Source organism: Haliaeetus albicilla, chromosome 3 (assembly GCF_947461875.1).
Source record: "Haliaeetus albicilla chromosome 3, bHalAlb1.1, whole genome shotgun sequence".
Lineage (NCBI taxonomy): Eukaryota > Metazoa > Chordata > Aves > Accipitriformes > Accipitridae > Haliaeetus > Haliaeetus albicilla.
Genome location: NC_091485.1, coordinates 55,363,689 through 55,388,436, shown reverse-complemented (window position 1 = coordinate 55,388,436; position 24,748 = coordinate 55,363,689). Strand labels below are relative to the sequence as shown.

At 37.0% G+C, this 24,748-nt stretch overlaps 1 protein-coding gene across 38 annotated transcripts in view; it reads right to left on the bottom strand.

Moving 5' to 3' along the window:
• Positions 1–24,748, bottom strand: part of RIMS2 (regulating synaptic membrane exocytosis 2) — a 491,423-nt gene that overhangs the window by 394,346 nt on the left and 72,329 nt on the right. For all 38 annotated transcript variants that reach the window (XM_069779840.1, XM_069779846.1, XM_069779845.1 and 35 more), the window contains one exon: positions 3,610–3,820. In XM_069779840.1, coding sequence (XP_069635941.1) covers positions 3,610–3,820 — 211 coding nt within the window. The remainder of the gene's footprint in view (positions 1–3,609; positions 3,821–24,748) is intronic.

Sequence of the window (24,748 nt, the reverse complement as noted above, 5' to 3'; positions counted from 1 at the left end):
CATTCAAAGACAAAGAGAGAAGGATGTTTCAGTAGCTGCAAGTGATAGCAGGTTGCCAAACACCCTGAAAGAAGGTATTCAGCATGCATCAAATTAAGTTTTCAGACAAGTATTGTTTTCTTCTTCCACAAGTGAAATATTGGTTTATTGAACTGGCATTCTGAGCTGTGGAAATTTATATTTACTGCACGAAAAGTTGTATCTATCTGGAAGCTGTATTTGTCCAATATTTTAGCATGTAAATCTCTCAGCTGCATAAACCTCATTCTGCTGTCTATTGCCTCATTCAATGTGCATTTCCCTATATAAATCAGTATATAATTTAAAAAAGAATAGTAGGATATTTTGTATATGAGTGGTACCTATACTGCTAAAAACAATTACTGCTTGCTGTAATGTGATTTATTATTTCAGTTTTAATCAACGTGGAGTTTTTCATAAACATAAAAGATAACAGTTCAAGGTCCCTTACTCCCATGAAATTTAAGCCCCCATCCTGGCTGAATACTCCATTCACTAAGATAATAAGCAGTACAGGAGCAGCAGTACCACCATTATCAGTTTTATTTGTTTGATCTAGAAGGAACTCCCACATAGTGATAATTTTTGTACAACCTGAACTGAATTTTAATGCCTGTATTTCAGGCACTGTAACTAAACTGAAAAAGGAATAAATCATTCAATCATTCTAAGAATCCTGATCTAATGCTCAACATTCAACAAATCAACAGTCAAATATTTCCATGCTCTGCTCCTACTCCTGACCATGAACCTTATAAGCAGTAGTCCTCCTTGTGACCTTTGAAAGAGAAGTGTTCTTTGCAGTTTAACATCTTCTGAGATGCATGCTGCTAACACTGGTCTGTATTAAACTATTTAGTAGCAGAATCTGGTGTAAATGGCTTGAAACTTGATATTATGAAAAAGATCACAAGCAGATCAAACAGCTCCATCAAAGAACATTTCAGACAGTTTAAGAATCACCCTATATAAGGTCCAAAGCAGATATACATAACCTGTCAAAAAATGTCTACAAAGACTGTAGAAAATCTAGCAAAGTTAAAACAGGAAGTTATTAGAAGTCATCCTTCAAGGAGTTGAAGTCATATCCATTAAGGAAAACAGAAAATAATGAATTCTGGTAAATTCTGGTAGAACAAAAATAATTTTCAGGAAATGATGTGTATAGGCATAAAAGAGATCATAAATAGGAGACTGCCACAGTCTGTCTGAATTAAATCTTTTGTATTCATGTTCATGGTGAATAGAGAGATATTTACTCTAGAATATTGTTTTATGCAGAATGAACCAGAGGATATACTTCAAACTGATATTTCAGAAAGAGAAGCTATAAAGTAAGTCAACAAAAAAAACCTGTAACAAATTTTTTAAATCAGATTATATTCAACATAAAACATCTCAGCTCTAAAATATCTAACCATTAACTGCAATAGAGAGTCTTTCATTGACAAGAAGAATAAAAATTGGCAAATATTATGCCAATTTATGCATTTTTAAGGAATTTCAGTGTTAGATCAACTGAACAATAGACAAGTGAGTCTGATATCCACATTGGACAGATCTGTAGAAACCAAAATAGAAAATAAAATTGGCAAGCATATGAATAAATTATGATAAAATGTGGAAAAGTCAGAATGGCTTTAAGTAAAAGGAATTTCTGTCTGTTACATGTATTAGAATTCCTTCAAGGAGTCACAGAGAAAGTGAGTAAATGGGATTTATTCATTGTCCTGAGTTGGGCTTCCAGGCTTTCAAAGAATCTCAGCAGCCATGGAATAGGAATAAATTCATTCATGAGAAAACTTAACTGATGAAAAGACAAGAAGAAAAGAACAGGAATAAATGGTCAGGGATTTTTAAGGGAGAGGTATCACCAGTGAAGCATCATGGGGGATCTGTCTAGAGATGCTCTGTCCAGCATATTCATAAATTATCTAGAAAAGAAATGAATGAAAGACAGAAAAGCATATTTATTGCACTGAATTATCAACAGTAGTAGAAAAAAAGGCAGCTGAGAAGAGCTGCAGAACAGATTCATAAAACTAAATGGAGAAGTCAGCTTACAGAAAGACAGATTTAGGTTAGACAGTAAGAAAATCTTTCTGTGGTGAGGATGGTGAAGCAGTGGAACAAATGACCTAAGAGGGTGTGGAAGGATCTCATTGGAAATCTGTCAAGAGAAGTCAGACAAATATCTGCCAAGTTCACATGATCCATCCTGAGGACAGTCTAAATGATGCATCAGAACATTTCATTAGGAGATGAAGCCTTCCTCCTAATGCACTTTTTCTATATTTCTAAGTATGTAGACATAATGACTCAATTATCTGTCCTGATTGCCTTTTATAATCAGATGAAATTAATACAGAAATTATTCTATCTCATTACTGGCAACACGATTTAATTAGTTATAAAAAAACAATAAAAATATGTGAGCTTACTGAAGACAAAATTTTAAAATTACCTTAACAAAATCCAAGGCAGTTTGAGAGATTTACACATAATCTCAATTACTTTAATCATCAGGAAATAGAAGATTATTTTATACTTTATCAATCAAAAACTTTTTTTTTTTTTTGAGTCAATTATTTAAGCCTACCTTTCAATCTTGGACAAAGAAATACGTAACATTTATACCATTGTCTCCTACCTTCCAAAAGATTAAGATAATATTTGCAGATTGTATGGTATTTGCAATTAATGTATTACATAAAAAAATAGATTTATTGAAATAAATTATACTGAAAAATTAATAATTATTAAATTATTGTATTGGTTTACAAAATATGTGTTTCCACAAAAGATTAGCATAAGATGTCTTGAGTGTTGTCATGAATATACTACAAGTATCTGTCAGAATCTGAGACATGTATCAGATGTGAACATTTTATCTAAAATGTTGAATAAACTGATATTAGAACTGTTTTCCATTATCTCAGTTTTGCTGAATTTTTCCCTCTATGATCCAACTTCTTAAAAATTCAGATTGCTGTTTTACCTGTTATACAGTAAACACCAGTATACTAGCTGTAACTCTATATTGTTAGTGCATTTAATTTTTTCCTAAAAATATTCTGACATTTGTATGCAAATCTGTATGTACATATACATAATATATGTGCCTATGTATAACAGATAATTAAGATTTAAAAGCTCCATAATATATTGTATATACTGTTTTAACACTAATTTTACAATATTCTTTACAGAAGATCCTGGGCAAGCAGAAAAGAAACAAATCCTTGCTCTAACTTGTAATAATCGGTGTCTCAATATTAGCATCACTAAATCACTAGATATACCTCCCTGTCTCCAATACAGATACTCAGTCCTCCAGTCGAACAATTGTACTTTCATGAGTCTGTTAGTAGAAATTTGGCATGTATTAACTTAAAAGCCATAGTCACAAATCCATCTGCAAATGGAAATTATTTAAATGAGGACAGATGTCTTAAAAGCCCTTAAAGTAGATATCATTACCTCCTTAAAGGAAATCGGTTTCAGTAACTATGTGATTTGGATGCATAAGCAATGAATAAGAGATACAGAGTTTAGGAGAAGCTTGTTACTGAACTTTTAACTCCATACCTTATTTGACCGTAAAGATACTCTTCCTCCACAGCGTGCACAGAATTTAGTTTGGCAATATGAACAGTTATGGCCACAGCCATCAGCAAATTTTGTTTTGTGGCAGATGCCACAGGTTGGGGCATCACCCTTCTGCTCCTGCTGCTGCTGTGATTCTTCACCCATCTTCTTCACTTGCTCCTTATACATTTCAAACTGCTGATGTAATTTTCTGCAGAAGAGAAGAGATCATTAACAGTTGTTTTATTTAAGCCCACAAATACTTTGCATGACTAAATTGCAATCAATTTCAAAACATGAATCAGAGAGAAATACTGTAGTAAAGCAAATACGTGTAATTTATGATGCTCCAGAAGTATAACATTCAAGAATTACTTCTTTTTCATCATAACTAAACTTTAGGAGGAGGCCCAATGCTGATAACATGCAGCACACAGTCCAGCTGTTACAAAGAGAAGTAACTTTCCCTTAGGATGTGACCAGCTGTAAATTACATCAGTAGGAAATGGGCTGAGTGATCCAAGAGCCCATGGCACTAGACAATAAGCTAGTTAATATCAGATTAAAAAAAAAAAAATCTACTTTATTCTTCCAAGTGTACTTTTACCTAATTCCACCAGACAGCTATATCTTGATATAGCTTATTTTCATTTATCCAACAGTACTGCACAGAATAATGATTCTAAAATGCTTTTTTAATCACTTTTCAAGCACTGGGTGCAAGCTTGTAACAAGTTACCTCAGCTTAACAAGTTGTTATAAATCATTTAAGCCATTCATATCATTATATAGGTACTGCCATCTCGTGCCAAATGTAAGGTAGAAGACTACCTTAGGTGTAAAATCCAGGGACAGTAGTTTAAGATACACACACATTTTACCTCCCATTTCCAGTGGACTAGGAACACATTCATAGTCAGCTGCCATGTGCATACAGAACTGCAATGATTCTTTCAGGCATGCTACTTCATTCTTATTTCTGAGCCCACAATAATCAAATCTCCATATACGATAGTTAAAACTGTCTCACTATGACCAAAGTTACAGACTCATTTCATGTTCTACAAGGGCAGTTTTTTCTCAAAGCCCCTATTTCTGAAGGTAAATGATGTCATGGAAAATTTCATTTTCATTGTAAAAAGTTGTAATGTATAGCTCCGGTAGTTGCTGAAAAAAGCTGGAAAATGTGACGTTGTACTATAATCTCTTACAATATGCTAAGAGAAAACAAAAAGAACTTTGATTTCTCTTTTGTTTTTATCCTTGTGATTTAAAGGTGTCTGAACAGTGATCTTTAAATTCTTAGCATGGAATTCCACTCACCTAATTTTGCAAATAGACACTGTAAATTTTAGCAATCTAAAAATTATTAATCTAATTTAAGCAGGTTTTTTAGCTCCCTGAACAGGCACAAGCAAAACCCCCAAAATGAAGCATTTTCTATGAAGCATTAATATGGTATACTAAGCCAAAAAAGTAAAAGTGCCAGAGAGATTTTTTTTTTTTTTAGAATTGTCCTTCCAGAGATTCTTGAGATGAGATTATTAAAAAACACACATGAAGGCTAGGATAGAACAAAGAATAACCTCCTGGAAAAAAACTAAATCCAGGAGACCAACTTCCTTAATGCAGAAATATAACCTTTATATAGTACAGATAAAAATTAATGATACAAAATTATTTCATCAGAAGTGTCAGAGGCTCTTACCAAAATAAATATTACACTGAGTCAGTTAAAAATTATCTCAAACAATTATTTGCCATGGATATTCACACACATGGTAAGAACTGTTGGGATTTGCTTTGTTTTTTCAGGAAAACTCCCCTAAGAATGTACTTCACATTATACCGCAGAGGAGTTGTAGGAACAAACAGGCAGCTCCCTCTCTCCATCAGGCAAGACAGGAGGCTGCAGGCATGCCTCTTCTGTGTACCAAAATGCTGCCTCGAGCTCTCAACTGCCACTGACCTTTTTCCAGAAAGAGGGAAAGCAGGGCTACTTCTGTTGCTTATGTGTTATTTTTCTAATCTACCTGCTCTTGTCACTTGAGTTCAATTCTGAGTCCTCAGGACACGCTGTCCTCAGGACATAGCAGTTGCGTGTTTTTCTCTCGCTTTCAGCCCTTCTTGCCTGTGTATGCAAGCCTTCTGGCCTGTAGCAGAGCAGGGAGAGAGGTCATGTCTCCGGCCTCCACGGGAAGGACGTGAGGGTCGCCATTGCCCTAACAGGCATTTGTGGCTTCCTCTGCCTTCTCACTGGTTCAGAAAGAGCTCACTGTTGACGGTTCTTTCAGGACATGAGTTACTAGTTAGAAACAACTGAATGAAGTTGAGAATAAAAATTGGAAATCTGGAAACCTGGCACATTTCAAGGTTTTACACTGACAAGAGTATATAATTGGTAGTTGGAAGTCTGGCCCATTTCCATCAATAACACATGTAATCTCTAAGACCTTGCTTGCCTTTTAATTTTGCCAAATACTGTGTTCTTCATTTAAAGCATATTATCTATGCTGAACTTCAAGTTTATTTTAGGTTACATTCAGTCTTGTGGCTTCCTTATAATCTACAGCCTTCGTTTGTATGATTAGTTGCTTACCAGTCTCACTGATGCATAAAAAGCACAAGCCTTTTGCCAGTTCTTAAGCCTCATGCATTGAAATAATTTCTCCTTTGTTTCCTCTTGGGCACAAGAATCTATGTAAAGGTCACAACTTCTGCCTCAAAGTATAAACTTTTCAAGGTTATAGAGAGTAGTTCGCTAAAATCCTTGTTCTAGTAGCAAACAACTTATAGTCTGCCGAAATAGCTCACTATTACATCTCTTTCTGTTCCAGGAAAAATATTACATGTATGGATAGCTGTCTGAAAAAATAAAACATAGCAGACAAAAATCTGTTAAATAATCAGTTACACACAATATGTGTTTTACTTACTGAGCAGAACCACTTGAGATGAATATGCATACTTCAAACAAAATACAAAGTATTCTTTTTAGAAAGTCCACAAAAAACCTTTCTGATCTATATAGATTAGTAATTATCTTTTATCACCTAGCCTGCAAGGGTTTAAGACAAAAACTAAACTAACAACATGCAGGAATAATTAGGTGTTTAGAACAGCACAGTATTTGAAACACATTTAGTAAAAATTGTATAACATTTTTCAGAAAATGCAATGCAAACAGAACTCCATTTTGTTTAAGTTGTCTTCACTCACATCTCTACCCGGAACACTGCTGCCTGAGAGGGCTCAGGAGTTCAGTTACCAGAGAACTGAAAGTACCAAGGCAAACTTCAGGGCCTGGACCTGAACTCAGGTATCCCAAGGCTACAATTTCCATTCCCTATACTCCAGTGAGTTACTCTGCTAATGCAAGTGGCCAAGACCTCTACTGTGAGACTGAACAGATGATGCTCTGCAGATGAGCTGCATTTTTAGGCCAAAATGCTTATCCATAATACAAATCTTATTCTTAGCCACGACAGGGGTTTTTTGGTTGTAAACTGGTTTGGGTTTGTGTGGCAGGGGTTTTGGTAGCGGGGGAGGGGCTTCAGGGCTGGCTCCTGTGAGAAGCTGCTGGAAGCTTCCCTGGCTCCCAGTCAGACCCGCCTCTGGCCCAGGCCGAGCCCGTCAGCGACGGTGGTAGCGCCTCCGGGAGAACAGATTTCAGAAGGGGAACCGGCAGTGAGTAGGGGATCGGAATGTGAGAGGAACCCCTCTGCAGACACCGAGGTCAGTCAGGAAGGAGGGGAGGAGGTGCGCCGCAGGAGGGGATGCCCCTGCAGCCCTGGTGGGACGGCAGGCTGTCCCCCCAGCCCATGGAGGGGAGCGGGGGAGCAGAGACCCCCGAAGGTGGCCGGGACTCCATGGGAAAGCCCGCGCTGGAGCAGCCTGTGCCTGAAGATCGGCCCGCGGAAAGGAGCCATGCCAGGGAAGTTCGGGAAGAACTGCAGCCCGCGGAAAGGACTCACGTTGGAGAAGTTGGTGAAGGACTGTCTCCTGTGGGAGGGACCCCACGGTGGAGCCGGGGAAGAGTGCGAGAAGTGCTGCCCCTGAGGAGGAAGGAGCGGCAGAGACAATGTGTGATGAACTGACCACAACCCCCATTCCCCATCCCCCTGCACTGCCGGGGAGAGGAGGGAGAGCTGGGGGGAAGGTGATCTAAGGTTTGGGTTTACTTCTCATTATCCTTGTTTTGATTTGATTTGTAGTAAATTAAATTGATTTTGTTTCTTCCCTAAGTTGAGCCTGTATTTTGCCTGTGACCATAAGTGGTGAGTGATCCCTCCCAGTCTTTGTCTTAACCCACGAGTTTTTCTTTATATTTTTTCCTCATCCCATTGGGGCTGGGGGGAGGAGTGAGTGAGCAGCTTTGTGGTGCTTTGTTACCGACTGGGCTTAAATCATGACAGGCACCCAACACGGGTAATTACATCAAACAATGCAGTAAGAGATCATTTAAGTAGAAAACTCAGCAATGCATATCTACAACCCTTATATATGTGTATTTTGACAATGGCCTCAAAAGCAGATGCCATCTATCTGTACTGATGCAAAATCTCTCTCCTTTTCCCACAGTTTCCAAAAATACAAGTATCCACTTTAATAGCTGCTATAAATTTTAGAGGTAAAGGAGAAGCTGGTATGAGTTTATGCAAAGACCTAATGATAATGAAAAGTTAGGCTGGAAAACTGATATTTAAGTTCTGCTCATTTTCATCTCTTGTGAGAATGAGTTTCCTGAATCACATTCATATCTTCTGGAAGTTACAGTAGTGAAGTTCATGAGGCTTATATGACTAGTCAAGACTTTTTTTGTACTGTAAAACATCGTAACCGAGACAGCTGCACAGAGGACTTCTCAGTGTCAAAAGCAACTGTTTGCAAGAGCTTGGATTGCTCTACCAAGGTCAAGAAATAGTTTCTATTGGAATACTTGCTTTGTTCTGGAATAGAGTAAATTTAATTCTGCTTATTCTTGGTGCCACACACGTTTCTGGAAATGAGAAATTCAATACCAACCAAAAAGCAGCAATCCATGGTCCTCTCATGATCCATGAGCTACGGCCGAAGGCCAGTAAGAAAAGCAAGTTCAGTAGTCTGAGCTCTCTTATTGTGCAGAAGTTTTTATTTTCCCCTGTCCTCCAGAAATGCCCACAAAACTTTCAGCATTTTACCAAAAAAAATCCTTAATACTGACAAGAAGTTCCAAAGCCTTTCCTGCCTTCCAAAAGTTCACTTAAATGTTTCTGAAATTTCCAAAGCTGCTTAAAATCTGCCATTAGAAGGGCAACTATTAAGCAAGTATCCAGGATGTTGAGGCCAGATGTAAGTGTAGCAGCCACTTCTCACTTCCTGGCTACACTTCTCTCAAAGCCCTATTACTGATTGTAGCCTGTGCCTCATTTCCTATTTCCCAGCATGAAGCATGGATGTGGCTGGAATCCAGGCTTCAAAAAAGTTTGTTCGCTTCCAGTTCTGCCAAGTCCATTCATTCAATGATTTTTCTGCCTGGTGGCAATGACTATGTGGTAACATACAATGTTTTTCCCTGTACAGTATTAAACACTTAATGCTTCCTACTTTTACAATAGTGCTAGCTAACCTGCCACCGAATGCAGCCACTTCTCTTCTGAATGGATACCATTCTTATATATATAATCCCATGTGTTGGTAGAGTTTAGGAAACAACTGGCTGAGCATCACCTCTGCTGATAAGAAACCCTGGAAAATAGGGTGGAAACCAGGCTATGAGCTAGTGGTGTGTGTGTTCTCATTATAAATTGGACAAATTAGATATGGGGCTACATTATCAAGAGTATGAGCAGCAGATAATGGGAAGTTATTTTACCCCTTTAGCTGGCACTGGCAAGGCTGCACCTGGAATAATGTGTCCAGATTGGGGTCCACCAGTTCATGAGGTATGCTGACAAACTGGACAAGACCAGTTTGTCAACAACAACAAAAATGGGTGGGGTCCTAAAGCATGTAGTCTGTAAGGTGGGAATACAGGAGCTGGGTTTGTTCAATGCGGTGAAGAGGAATGGACTATGGAGTGATCCAACACCTGCCTGAAACTAGCTATCAAATGTAAAAATTACCTGAAGAAATTACAGAACCAAATTCTTCCTGGTAGCCGCAAATCCAAACCAAGGAGCAAAAGGCACTGTAATGGCATATTGGGAAGTTCAGGTTGGACATTAGAAGTTTTTTCACTAGAAGGGCAGTGCAGCACTAGAACATGTTGTCCTGAGAGGCTGTGGGATTGCCATCCCTGTAGGTTTTCAAAACTTGCCTGGACAAAGCTCCAGCTGCCCTGATCTAGTATTGGCAATAGCCATGCTTTGAGTGGGAGGTTGGTTCAGAGATCCGCTTCAAAGAGCATTTCTATTATTATATACTTGACAATGGTTTAGTGGAATAAGACAAGAAATATGAAGTATAAACTCAAGCAGAAACATAGGGAAAAGTATTCAACAACAACTATTTGGCTGAGCAGTGCTGAAAAAAAAAGTGACTTATTACCAATAGAAAAAAAACAGCCCTTCATGCTTTTTATAAACTACTGTGAAAATAGTTAACTCAAAGTTTGACCAATGACCTCACATATATTTTCAGCTCCATGTAATGCAATGGGCAGCAAAACTTTGAGTTTATGCTTTCATACTGATGTGTGGAGGCTATAAAAAAAGCAATTTAAAAAAAAAAACAAACAAACACAAAACAAACCTATGTTCAGTAATGCAAAACAGAACTTTTCTTAATTGCAAAATGCCAGCTTTGCCAGTATTCAGCTGAAATGAGAAACGGCATAACATCAAACTCCTCTTCAGAAGACCATGATTCTGCTTTAAGTCTAGCAGATAAAGAAAAATTATTAAGCAATTAAAGACTCAAGACTAACTTCAAACAAGAACCTCACATCCAATTCTGTTTAAAATTAATGGATTATCATACCCAGGCAGATAACACAACTACAGTCTTGATGCCATTCACAATTCAGAGTTTTCAGCTTTCATATCAGTGAAAATGAAATATTGACAGAAACTAGATGCCAGCAGAGATCTAATCCACAGCACTTTAACTTTCTCACTGGCAAAGAAACCTCTACTGCCTCATTAGAACTGATGTACTATTTTAATGGTCTGGTTTCCTCAAATAAACAATAATTAACTATTTTCCACTGTCAGTAGGTTTAACTTCAGAGCCATCTACCTAAGTGAAATGTCTAAGCTTAAACTTTAGTTAAAAAAAATCTGCCAAAAATATTTAGAGAATGCAAACCGAAAAGGGTTAAACCCCACAACTGTAGAGTAAAAATGCTACTTTTTAATCTATGCCCCAGAATTCACAATAACTGGGAGAAATCTAAGATATTGAAAAGAGCTAGTCAGAATTTTCTAATTAAATGTCTTTTCATTTGATGCACGCACTTTGATTTCCTGCTGTAAGTACCAGTTTTGTCTAAACTTTCACTAACTTTTTTTTTTTTAAGTCTCAGATATTATATCCAGAAAACAGAAGATACCATCAGAAAATCCAATTCATTTGGGTATTTACTTGAAATGTAAGAGACCTAGAGTTTAGTTTCTACTTGCCTTGAATACCAGTCTTCCACAATCTATGCAGGAACAGCAACTCCCAAGCTTATCTCAAAACTGTGTATAGTCTTTCCTATGGGAGTTGTTGCACTTCGTATAAATAATCTGAATTTTTTTAATCCGTTCAAGTGAAGAATGTAGGGGAAAATGAACTCCACACTGTTTTTTTCAGGTGGGAAATACATTTTTTTCCCAACTCTAAAACAAAAGTTAACAGATACAGAGATTTTTGCTAGCTGTCCTGGGTTCAGCTGGGATAGAGTTAACTTTTACAGGAACCTGGGAGGGGGCACAGCCAGGAGAGCTGACCTGAACTAGCCAAGGAGCTATTCCATACTATGTGACATCATACTCAGTATATAAATGGGGAGCAGGCTAGGGGGTGCTCTCAGCTTTCAGTGGGGGAAGTGGCGGAGCATCGGGTTCCAGGTGGTGAGCAGTTGCACTGTGCATCACTCATTTTGTATATTCTTTTATTAGTACCATTGTTGTTGTTGCAACTTCTCTTTTTATGCTGTTCCAGTAAAATGTCCTTATCTCAACTCACAAGGTTCCATTTTTTTCTCTTTTCTCCTTTCTGATTCTCCTCCACATCCCTCCGGAGCAGGGCAGGGAGGAGTGAGCGAGCGGCTGCATGGTCCTTTATTACAGACTGGGCTGAAACCACGACACTAGCTTTTTAAGTATTTTGTTTAGAACAAGAAGGTTAAATATAAGCCATGTAATGACAATAACAGCAATGTTCAGCAGTGTCAAATAGTAAGATATTTTACTAAGTTTTTTTCTAAATGTAGAGTAAATCCTCCTGAAATTGTCAGTACAAATAATTCTGAATTTTTTAGCTTTTTCACCTATGTACGGTTTGAGTTGTTTTACAAATGGAGCTAACTGGAAAAAACCCACTATTTTCATGTTTCCCATTCTCTAACTTATTAAGGAATATGTACTTTAATTATTCTGTGATATTCATCAACCTGAAATAGGAACAGAGCAACAGTGATGAAATTTTAAGTGCAGAACATCTTTAAAGAGCCTACGAAATAGAGTAGTCACAGAATAAGGAGGTCCTAAACATGGTGAAAGACTTACTTACAAAAGAAATTACCTCATTCACACTAAGAAAAATACTACCCGTCTCTCAGTCACAGAAGTATTTCTTTATCAATACAATACTCTTACTGAATTCACATGAAAAACACAAGGTGGCCAAAATCTGAATCCTAGGTTAAAAAGACACAGAGACAGTTAAAATAAGTTACTGCAGTTCACACATATGGGACATTATGTCTTCCAATAATTTCACTGGAAGAACTATTGTAAAAAACATATACTTTTATTCTAAGTGAGTAAATATACCCTAAATCTAAGTGAATTACACTGACTGTGCCTGAAATGCTGAAGAGAAGAAAAAGAGCTAAGAGCATGGAAAGAAAGGAGCGTGGTTGCTAAATGATCTTGCCCTTGGTTGATACCAGTGCTGCTGCTCCCTTGTAACTCAAGTGGGAAAAGTCAACTACAGCAAAGCTAATCAGCATCCAAAACTAAGATCTCTGTTTCAGTCTCTCCTTGTCATGCAAGGGAGCAGGGTAAAGACATCCTATTATGCCCTGACAGCATTTGCCTCACACTGGTGAATGCAACCAAAAATTCTCTGTTGGTGGGAACTTCGTACAATCTGCTCTTGGAAGTAAAAGACATGGCCAAGATGAGGTCTTCAAGCTGCCCTGGCTCCATTCTCTCTTTTCCCCATTTACTAGGGCTTTCTGCAAAGGCTTCCAGTTCACACTTTACCACATTTTGTTCTCAGCTTATTTGATCTCCCTCACAAAATAGCAAATATTCCTCTCATTGCACTCTTCCCGATGTCATACTGAATTAATTAATTGATCTGGTATGACCCTAAATAAGTTTGCTACTACAGATGAAGTCATGTCAGTGAATCTAGTTTATTTTAATACATTCAGAAACTCAGTAAAAAAGGACAAGAAAGGATGTGGGGAAAAAAAATAAAACACCTCAGTTTTAGTAACTGAGTAGGATATGACTCTGTGAATGAATCAACAGATTACACACCAGCTAGACAGAAAGTCTAGCTGGAACTGGCAGGATTACCTTAGCTGTCTATGTATTGAATAAAACTGCAGCTTTTGTTCATTGACTTTGTTTATTAGCAGCAGCGAGGCTGCTCTTTGCTGGCAAGGTAGCAGTGAACAATAGCCAAGTACAATAGTCCTGTGCAAGGCTACAAGAAAAAGTGAACATGGAGAAGATGAACTATGGCCAATTAAAGGCTGACCCAATCAATGTTACGATATTTCTGTGTGGTTTTAATGATATCAAGATAAAGCTAGACAATATATAAAGAAAAAAAGAATTAGGTAACTCCTGGCTGTACCTGTTACTTCCAGGTTTCCTCAGAACAACAGACAGATACTTGCCTCTACCTTTTCTGCAGCAGTTCAAGCTAATTACAAGATTAAATTGAGAAGTGGTATCTTTGTGACTAATTGTTTCTTCTTGTTTGTTAAAATTAATCTTTAAAAATACAATTGTTTATTGTATTTTTACAATCTGTAATATACAAAAAGCTATAAAGTCCCTATTAAGGTTTAAAGAGGCAGAACATAGTAACACATCCAATTCTTCTAGATCTGTTTCAACACTCTCTTTTAGCTCTAATAAATAGAGGGGCATTTAAAAATAGAGAATACCACATTCCTCCAATAGTTTAACAATGGCCAAATCATTCAAAGCTACCTAATTTCTCCATAACTGACAGTTATGAGACTAGCTGGCTATAAGTAAGCAAGGTTCCTTCATAACTCCAGATTGAAATTACTTTACACCTTTGGATATCTTCATACCCCTCTGTGTTTTATTTCAATGTAACTGAGAAGGTTTAATTATCCTTTTCTGAATCTTATTTAAATTCCTAATTTAACAACAGAAGTTTCCACAACTTTCATACAAATATTTTGGTGATTATACTGGGTTGTTTTTTTTTTTTTCCTCATTCTCATTAGCTGCTTCTGTATTAGGAAAAAAAAATCTATAAAAGAGCTTCTTTAAACCATTATGAGTCTATCGATTCCCATCATGTTTTTCTCATTTGTTTCTAAAATAAACATTCTTAGCTAAATTTTTCATTCTTTCACCATAAAAATTCTTCATTATTATTCTAATATATTTTGCCACCTACTTCTGCACCTTTTCCACCTATACTGGAAGTATCAGTAGGATTCCTTTTCTAATGTTTAAGCATCAAGCGGGTAAATTAAATCCATACTGTTACACACAATAGTGGTGGTTTTCCTTCTGCTCTTTACCTTTGTGACAAGGCCAACACTTCCCAGGTAACTTTAGGTCTCATTCAAAGTAAGATTAACCATGCCAGTTGTAACTGAAAAAGGGAATCTTCCAGTGCCTGACTCTCCAAGGAAACTCTCCAAGTCCATTCCACAACTGCATTCCCTCAATTAAAAATATTTTATCTCCAGTTCCATAGGCCCTGTCCTTGTGTTTGCAATCCACACTATCCCAAAGGGAGTGCTTTGGCAAAGTGCTGAAACTGTAAGTACTAATCCTCAGCTGACAATGAAGATCAGGAGCAAGCAGTTGAACTTCCAGTAAAAGTAGGCTACCAGGAAGTGTATGTGGCAAAGCACAAGACTATGATCTTTAAAGACAGGCATTTGTACTGTCATTTCATTTATTTTTCATCCCAGTTATAGTAAGTAAAAGAAATTACAAGATTACAGATTAAAAATTACAGATAAATATGGACAATTTTTTCTTTACTAACTCATTACAAAACAAGATGTAAGCAGTCATTCTGTGTGCCTTACATATCCAGATATTGCTGCTGCTAAGCAGTTTGGACAAGTGGTAGTGGAGTTTTCAGAAACCATGCACAGGAGCAATGAGTCTTTCAGCATTCAGTGTCATATTGCTGATGAACAGCATCTGTCCTTAATTTCTATGACAGGAAAAATCTGTAGTACGTATGTTGCTATAAAATAGGCACATCAAATGTGGCATCATATACGTTTAGAATCATGATACTCTTGACTATCACCACTTGCAGTAGACTAGGTATCAGAAAACCCCAACCAGAACTCAAAATTTCTTAGACCTCTAAGTCAATCAGCCACAACAGACCCCCCCCAGGTAAAAAGGTAGAAAGAGTTAGAGCTCCTTGCTAAACAGAAGGGAAATAACATCTCCTGACTTACTCTGTAACAGAAAACTATTTTATAAACTAGAATTAGGATTGTTTTGCAGTTATTGCAGCACCCTTTTTATGTTATGAGCTTTATGCAAAAAATCAAGACTCCTATTTGGATATTTTCCATGCACAGTTGACACAGATGTACACAGACTTTCATCCCCTATACAAAAATTCTCACCTGAAATCTAAATCACTGAGGAATACACTTGGCTCTCATAAAAATTTTCTTTGACAGTCTATTTGTATCCTGTCATTCTACTTTTTATATTTAAAAAAATGCTGATTTTTATAGCTACTATTACATGTTTCTTCCTAATTCACTCACTTGATTGAAATGTTTTATAACAGAAATGTTATATTAGTCTAAAAACATTAGAAATATAGCTGCATGTTGGCTATTACTACATTTTTTTTCTGATACTGTTTGTGTTAGGAATTCACATAAATACCAGTTTTAAGAAAGGTGGGTCACACCTATATACTTTTAAATTATTAGACCTTTATTTTTTAAACAGCCTAATTATTAAAAATATACAAATTACTGTTCTATCCAAATAATTCACACACAAAAAGTTTCACAGTTCATCTTATATTTGACTTGTTTTCATATATCATACTTTTATTTACTTTATACTAAATTTCATTTTAAAGGTATGCAATATTTACCAAATGTACCTTAAAAAGAGGTTAATTCAGTTGCTGGCAATTAAGCACATTGCAACATTATTACATTTATAAAGGGCATCTCCAGCAGAGATAATATTTCTTACAGTCACTCGGGTTACTTTATTTGCATCATCAGTTGACTTACAAAAGGTAGCCATTAGCTTCACACCTGTAGTTTTAGAAAAGCCCAAAATAACTAAGTTACTGTGTTAAACTTTTTTATCCTTACTATGAAAGGCAAAATTACTTTTTCATTAGACAGTTACACACACTGATAAAATAAATACATCCTAAATAATAGGTCAGACTGTCTTGGCTCCGAAATGTAACACCTCCTGACTTTATACTATCATGATTAAAGCAAGTTCATTCCACATTGTTTACAACATTCATGAGCATTTTCAATTATTAAGTAGCCCCTATCTTTTTACCTCTGTGACAGGATTGTTCCTATCTTGGTGATTTTCCTTTTTTAACAAACAGGAAATAAATTTGAGCAATGCTAGTAAAGCTAGCATAAGCAAGTCTCAGTTGTGCTCACCATATCATTGTCTCAACTTCATCTAAGCAAACTACATCAATGTGCTTGTTGCTGAATTATCACCACCAGAACTGCTGGTAGTATTTAGTTGTGGTACATCTTGGTTTTGACTGTATCAGTATTCTTACTGTAAAAGTACTACCAGTAGAGCCATATAGCTAGCAGCACTATAGGGAGAGATCCTCTTGAAACAGTTTCCCAATCCTCAGAAGACTGTGATTTTCCATACTGTTCATATTTCAAAAGTAACAGGAAGTAGGGCCAAACCACAAATTATTTTCATAATGCTAATGTAACCTCTTCTAGAAACAAACAAAAGAAATGGGTCTTGAAATGGAAATTCAAGTACAAAAAATAATTACGATTTTTTAGGAGGAAGGCGCTCACAAATGGGGAGAGATGTTCTCAACTGCTGGAGAGACTTTTCATAAGTGCATGAACAAGGTGTGTAACAATTTTCCCCATACTAATTGCATCTAAACCCGTGACTCCATAACTTCCCTTTACTCAAAAAGTGCACTGAACTCAAACGTTACTTCTCAGAAGTAAAATATAATGTCAATTTAGGTTGCAGCAGTATTTGTCCATTTTAGATAAACAGTATTTGATAATGATTGAAAAGATAAGAGATTTATGCCTCAAAAACTGTATAAATAGTAGTTAATCTGATACCATTTCTGAGATATAATGCTTGAGTATTCCAAATGATTGGAGTTGTGCAAAACCACCCCAAAAAATCAGTGCCAGAGAGAAGATCAAAATTCAATCCTAAATTTAAATCCTTTAACCTCTTAATTAACGCTTATTAATTAACCATTAAGAGCTCAGAGCTACTGGGTATAAATGAGTGCTGTAAGAGAGTCACATCAGGCCACCAGTAGGCCTGCTGATCATGCTCTGCTGTTCATAATCCCATAGAGTGGAAGTATGCAGTAACAGCAGGCCCTGTAAACTAGCAGAGGGAGCAAGGACACTGTGACACTCAAAGGGCAGGAACCATCCCAGGGGCAGCTCTGTGAAAATTTGTTTTCCTATAGCGCTTGAACACTTTTCTCTCCCAAGATTTTGATATCAGTTTATTAAAGCTTTCTCCTGGAGTACTTCTGTTTGGAAAAATGGTAAATATAAACAGATTCTACTCATATTTGGTTTAGCCTAATTGCACTTAAACAACTAGAACAAGTCTACTTCTGCTCTTCATCAACCAATTTTTTTCCTGTATAATAGTTCTCATGTTCATGCATTCTATTTTTTCATATTCTTGAGCAGGGTTCACAGATTACTATATTGCTATGTGATGATGTAAATTGCTAAGAAGTCTTTTTGTTTAAATACAAGATCTATGGATGTAGCCCCTGAGTGAGTTCATCCCAGCTCAGATGTTCACTGAAAATCAGATGTGGCAGACTCTGGCAGAAGGAAAACTTTACTTTAAAGTATTGTTCTCCCTTTGCCCCTTCTCAGTGAGGTATCTTCAACTGCCATGGTGTGTTGGTTTTGGCTGGGATAGAGTTAATTTTCTTCATAGTAGCTAGTATGGGGGGCTGTGTTTTGGATTTGTGCTGAAAACAGTGTTGATAACACAGGGATGTTTTGGTTACTGCTGAGCAGTGCTTGCACAGAGCCAAGGCCTTTTCTGCTCCTCACCCCACCCCACCAGCGAGAAGGCTGGGGGGGCACAAGGAGTTGGGAGGGGACACAGCTGGGACAGCTGACCCCAACTGACCAAAGGGATATTTCAGACCATAGGACGTCATGCTCAGCATATAAAGCTGGGGGAAGAAGAAGGAAGGGGGGGATGTTCAGAGTGATGGCGTTTGTCTTCCCAAGTAACTGTTACGCATGATGGAGCCCTGCTTTCCTGGAGATGGCTGAACACCTGCCTGCCCATGGGAAGTGGTGAATGAATTCCTTGTTTTGCTTTGCTTGTGCCCACATCTTTTGCTTTACCTATTAAACTGCCTTTATCTCAAACCACGAGTTATCTCACTTTTACTCTTCCGATTCTCTCCCCCATCCCGCTGCGGGGGGGGGAGTGAGCAAGTGGCTATGTGGTGCTTAGCTGCCAGCTGGAGTTGAACTACGATACATGGCCATTCAACAAATCTACTATCCTAAATTAAAGACATTGTGGACTATAATTTGAAGAAAGAAATATCTATCATCATTCCTACTGCAGAACATGGTCAATTCCACCTAAAGAAAATAAACCCAGATGTCCAAAATCAATCGCCATTCTTATTTTGCTTAAGTCTTTGTATCCAGGATTGACCAGACATTACTATTCAAAGACGACACAATATCAATACTGATAAATTTCTAATTCTTCTTTCTGCTAATGTAACTAAGCTGTTACAATAGCATCTTTGTTACAGTAGGTTTCCAGCATTGGAAGTAGGATCCTTCTTTAAATATGGACACCCAAAAAAGAAGCTGATTATATATACATCTCTCTTTCACTTTCCCTGGCCTCTAAAGGTACAGTCAAAAGAGAGGCAAAAGCCTTGGCTAGGACATAACAACCAATAGTTGAACAAATCACCAGAGGGGATAAAGTTGTGATCCTAGGATTATCATCACTCATTGATGTTACATGTTTAACGAAATATTTATTTAGTGTACATAGGTAATTAATATTGTAACAGTTAAGAAATATAGACAATAGAGTCACAAATTCAATAGTAAGTCTTTTAGAGAATAGTTTCCAACAGAACAGACAGCATAACATTTTCTTAAAAGATTCAGTATGGATACTGTAAAGAGGAGAAGAGAATGCAGCGTCATCACTACATTTCTTATCTTACATTTATTACCTTACATTTATTACCTTAAATAAACATTTAATCTTGAAACAGACAACATTCTGCTGTTTCAGAATTCACCTGTTAATCAGATTTTTGTCATACAAATGTTAGTGGTTTTCACCCTGTTGGTGAACACTGCACTAGAAACCATAAAACATGTTTTGCTCTTAGGTACATAACTGGGAGATGGGGGTGTCCACAACTGTTCCAAAACTGTTTTCTGCCAGTCTATATCCTTGGATAAAACACACCTGAGATGAGAAGTCTGACTGTGTTCCTGTTGACTGCTGAATATCCCTACACTGAACCAAGAATATCCCTCTCCTAAAACAAAACTAACCTTAGCAATTAGCTGTGGAAGCAGAGAATACAGAAATGGATGTAAAGCTTCCTAAAGGATGAGAAAAAGGTGACATGTAGACCAAATAACTGGAATTACTGACAAGCTTTTAAATTTTGGAATCATTAAATCATATTTGTGACAGATCAAAATTCCCAATAGGCCACAATAAAAACTGGATTTTTGTTTCTGTGAGACCACCTTTTTTTGCTCCGTGACAATCTTCACCGTCTGTTAATGTTATTCATAGATGAGACTTTGTACCCAGTAGTACTCATCCTCACCCCAGGTTTCTGATCGACTCACCCTGGCACCATCTGTCTTTGTTTGTTCTGAGTCCAAGATACTCCAGGAGCCACATCACTATGAATTTACTTCAACTTTCTCTCTATATGGAACATAATCAGAAAAACATCCTTCGGAAGAGATAAGTGAATTTCCTTCTTCTGTAAAATCATTACTTCTACTATAATCACAGAAAGCCACCTGTGAGCACACACATAAAAGCAAATGGGAATGATTATATTGAAAAATTAAAGAGATACATTCATCTGTAAAATAGAAGAACTCACTGAGGGTTTCATGATATAAATCTTTTGAAGACCATGCTCCTTTTGGAACATACCTGAAATGTTTTGGATATCTGTTCCATCATTCTCAGATCTTTAAAACCAGAACTAGAGTGAGGACTACCACCACATCACAAAAATCTGCACCTGGTGATAAAGGACAATTGTCTCATCTAGTAAGTCCTCCCTAGGTAAACATGGCAGAGCTCCACAGCCTGTAGTCAGCCTTTCTAAATCAGTCTAGTCCTTTCCGGCCTTAAAGAAGGGAGGATAAATAAACATTTCTTTCCTCTAGCCTTGCTGCCCTTCCACACCTCTTCAATTAAGGCATGAATACTTCATTTTATTTTTATCTAGCGAATTGACCGAATACTCCAGCTATTCCTTATCAAAGGAATAAAACAAGACAACAGTGAAAAGAACACTTTACTAACCCTTACTCACTCTGAAACATGTAATACAATCAACCACCACAAATACATCAAAATAAAAGCATATAACTGAGAGAATAAACTCTTCCAAAGACAAACACAACACTGATTCATAGCTATCAGTTAAACAGAAATGTTATTGAAAGGAGTTGTGAGTTTAAAAGCATGTAACCAACATTTGAACTTTCTTCCAAAACGCTCTGCAGCTGGGAATCCTAATTGTATTTCCAGTAAACCTAATTGTGTTTCCTGACTCCAGGGGACAGGAATTCCCGAGATCTGATGACTGACAGGTCTGGTTCTGCTTTCAACCTGCAAGTAAAAATACCCACTGCTATATGAAGCTTAGCATGAAAAACAACCACTCTTTCCACTGATATCATTAGCAGCTCGAAGTGCTCCATACTTCATAGCAGCATTCAGCGCTACCCGCAAGTGGGTCATCTGTAGAAGTCATTTGCACAGGTACAAACTACTCTTAGTACACGCATTCAATAGCAAACATTAAAGTGTAGGGCTTAAACCACACAGGTAGCATTTGTGAAGTGCGAAACATCTTTCACTACCAAAGAAACTCGATGGAGATAAAAGGTATCCACCAGCACTTCTAGAGTTACTGTCATTAACTGTTTTAGAACCTACTTCCTGGTTCTGAAATTGGTTATTGGTTCATGAGCCTGATTTTTTCTTTTTTAAGAATCTGATCCAACTTTTTGGGGGTAGTTATGTAGTTACGATGTTATAATTGATTCAACCATGATCACTAAATCTCTCCTAAATATTTATTCAACATTGTTCATTATGCTCTTTTCATGTCTTAGTATCTCTAACTGTGGTGCAAAATAAAAATATTTAGAATCTTTTATATCTCAAATTACCATTCATTAAAACTACCCTTTGAAAGCCTCTTTTATTACACTAATCACTACTGATTTAAGAAGTCTGATGCATTAGATACAGATAATTAAAAGTCTTCAGTATATCACTCTGTTTCAGGAAATGTTTTGACTTCTAAATAACCTTTTATACATCTCTGACTGCAAATTCTTGGTCAACTTTCTTCCCAATTCATCCAATAATTAAAAGATGTCTTCTAGTTATTTTTAGAAACTTTCCCATCAGTCAGTAACATGTACAGCAAAAGAAATGAAGGTATCCTTTGTTCATGCTTTCTTACTATCAGTTTATATGGAAAAAAAACAGGGATTACTCTGGGAGAAAGCTACTGCTCTGCAAAAACCAAACAAGTTACCATCTCTACGTTAGTCCTACCCTTACTCCTGTGTGATACTCAATATCCTGGGGTTTTATTCCACTTCAGTAAAAGCCATTCCGAGTTTTTCCAGGTGAATTGTTAAGAGGATGAAAGGGGTCAAAAGAAGGTGAGAAGGAGGAATAAATTGAGGAGAGGTACTGAAGGACTGTTTTAACCTACAGCCTCATGCAAAAGGTCTAGAGAACCATCCCAGGAGAAAGTAGCTCTTAGCCTGTAATACCAGGTGAGCCTACTTAGAAGAGTTGAACGCAACAGTGAGCTCAAGTCAGCAGTTTTCACGCGAAAACAGAAGCTGTAATCTGTAATGCCAAAACAAGCCGAAGTTACCTGTGCCATAAAAATATTTCCCAAGTGATGAAGATAGACACCCATATCTCTGCTGTCTTCTATGAGTGCTTCCTGAATATACTCTTTACATTTACAGTACTACTAAGGTAGCAGCATGACTCACAGAAGCATCTTTTTAGGGAAGAGATAGATAGATAGACAGATATCAGTTCCACTGAAGTCACTAACTCATTCCAACATCCTTTGATTTTGTGATTTTGACCACTAAGCTTATTATTTTCTCTTGGAAACCTCAACCAAAAAGAAGAACATGAACTAATAAGAATCTATTTTGACACATTTTTTAAACTGGATGATAACGCAAACAACAGTATAACATGTTGAGCTGTCTTCCAATCCACTAGTATTAACTGAAATTTAAAATGTTTAGAATCATAGAAAATACTGACAAGAATAACTAATGTCCATGGGGAAGAAAACTGTAATAGAGTGGACAAGCCCAGAGACCCAAAAGAAAATACATTGGGAGATAGAACTTGCCAGAGAGAGATGCACACAGAAATCTTTGAATGAGAAAAAGGGAAATCTTGAGTTTGAAAAAGATGGTCTATGAAAATATTTTTTGTGTGTTATTAAAAGGAATTGTCTCAACTAACCAAAGTCCAGAAATACTGCAGTTAGTGATGACAATTGCATGCTACAGATCTCAATTCTCCACACACTGTAGGGGTCCTATTTGCATGTTTACTCTACAGTACATAAATCTGTGCACACTGACTATTTCTGTCAGAGGTCAGTGTATAAGGAAACAATAAAAAACTTGTTTCAGCTTTCAGAGTCACAAATAAAACAAACACACAACTTCATACTCTGTTGCTGACTTCACATCCTTCTTTTTAAATGACTATGTTTTTCATTTACAAGGATGTTTCAGACACTTTTTCCATACACTCAAAAAAATAAAAGGTTTGTTAGCTATGTTCTATGTTACAAGAAAAGAACCACCATCTCCTTATAGGAATTTGGGATGTTTGCTACCTCATTAATTACCATATCTTGGTCCAATTTAAGTTGTTATTGAAAGTACCATCACCATTACTACCTGGTCTTCAAATTGTAGCAGGCTCAAAAGTTGTTAACAAATGTAGTAAGCCTTCCAATTCTCTCCCCCATCCCACTGAGGGGGGAGTTAGCAAGTGACTGTGTGGTGCTTAGTTGCCAGCTGGGTTTAAACCATGACACCAAATTACATCATTACGCCTTCAGACCATACACCAAGCACAGTCTGACTGTACCATATGGTTTTCTCCTTTAGGTTTCAGACTAGAGTTCTGTCTGCAGGAGTGCTGTAGAACTGCTGAGCTTCCAATCTTCCCTTCAGCTCAAGCACCTTAACTGCATTCCCATATGATCAAGTTTTTGTGCTGGACCTATATTCCCAATGGGAATATTGAATCAGTAAGAAAAATTTACTAGAGGGCAAAGAATAATTTAAAGCATGTTATGAAAAGTGATTTAGATAATATAAACTTCATGGAAATTCAGAATTCGGTATTCGTTATGTTCACAGTGAGAATCATGAACCTGACTACTATGCATCAGTGTGATACCACTTCCCGTATTCTTTATTTTCTACCCAACTATCAGAAGACAAATGTTCCCTGCTTGAAGAGAAAGCCAAAAGTAGCAAATAGCTGACAATACTTTGTATCAACCTGAAAAAAAAAACATAAGAACCAGAAGGTATTCTCTTTTCCTTTTCTTTTGCTTAGTCTCTACCAAGTCATTTCCATGAATTTGACTAAGAGATTATTTTAACAAAATAGAAGCTCTATAAGAAAGCTAAGGATATGTTGCTTATGACAATATTTCACTGGCTAAAAAACCCAGTTATTAAAAACTTACTTCTGCAAACTTGGATTTCCCTCAAAACTGGTATTAATAAAAAAGATATACACCATGAATGGTTAAAAATTGAGATACAATCCATGAAAAATACTCTGCACGTAGCAGCACATAAGAGGTGCACTGAACAGTCACTTTTCTAAATAAAAGTCTAGATGTCTCTACAATGTAAATCTGTATTTTCAACAATTAATACCTACATTTCCATATATGCTCTACCCTGAAAGTGAGTCTACCCTTTGTAAAAAATGAAGCTTTTTTTAATATTTCCAGCAAGGTTTAGTCAGATTCCCTCAGCAAAAACAGTCACTCCCTTTGCCAGCTTAGACCCTGACAGATACAAAAAAGGAAATAAAGGAGCAGGTATCTGTAATGGACTTAAAATTGCACGGGGAAGTAGAAGCATGTTAGAGGAGGGAAGCAAAAATTTGAGTAATGGACATTCACACTATTCAGACATAGGAGCTTGAGAGAAGTTGCTCACTTA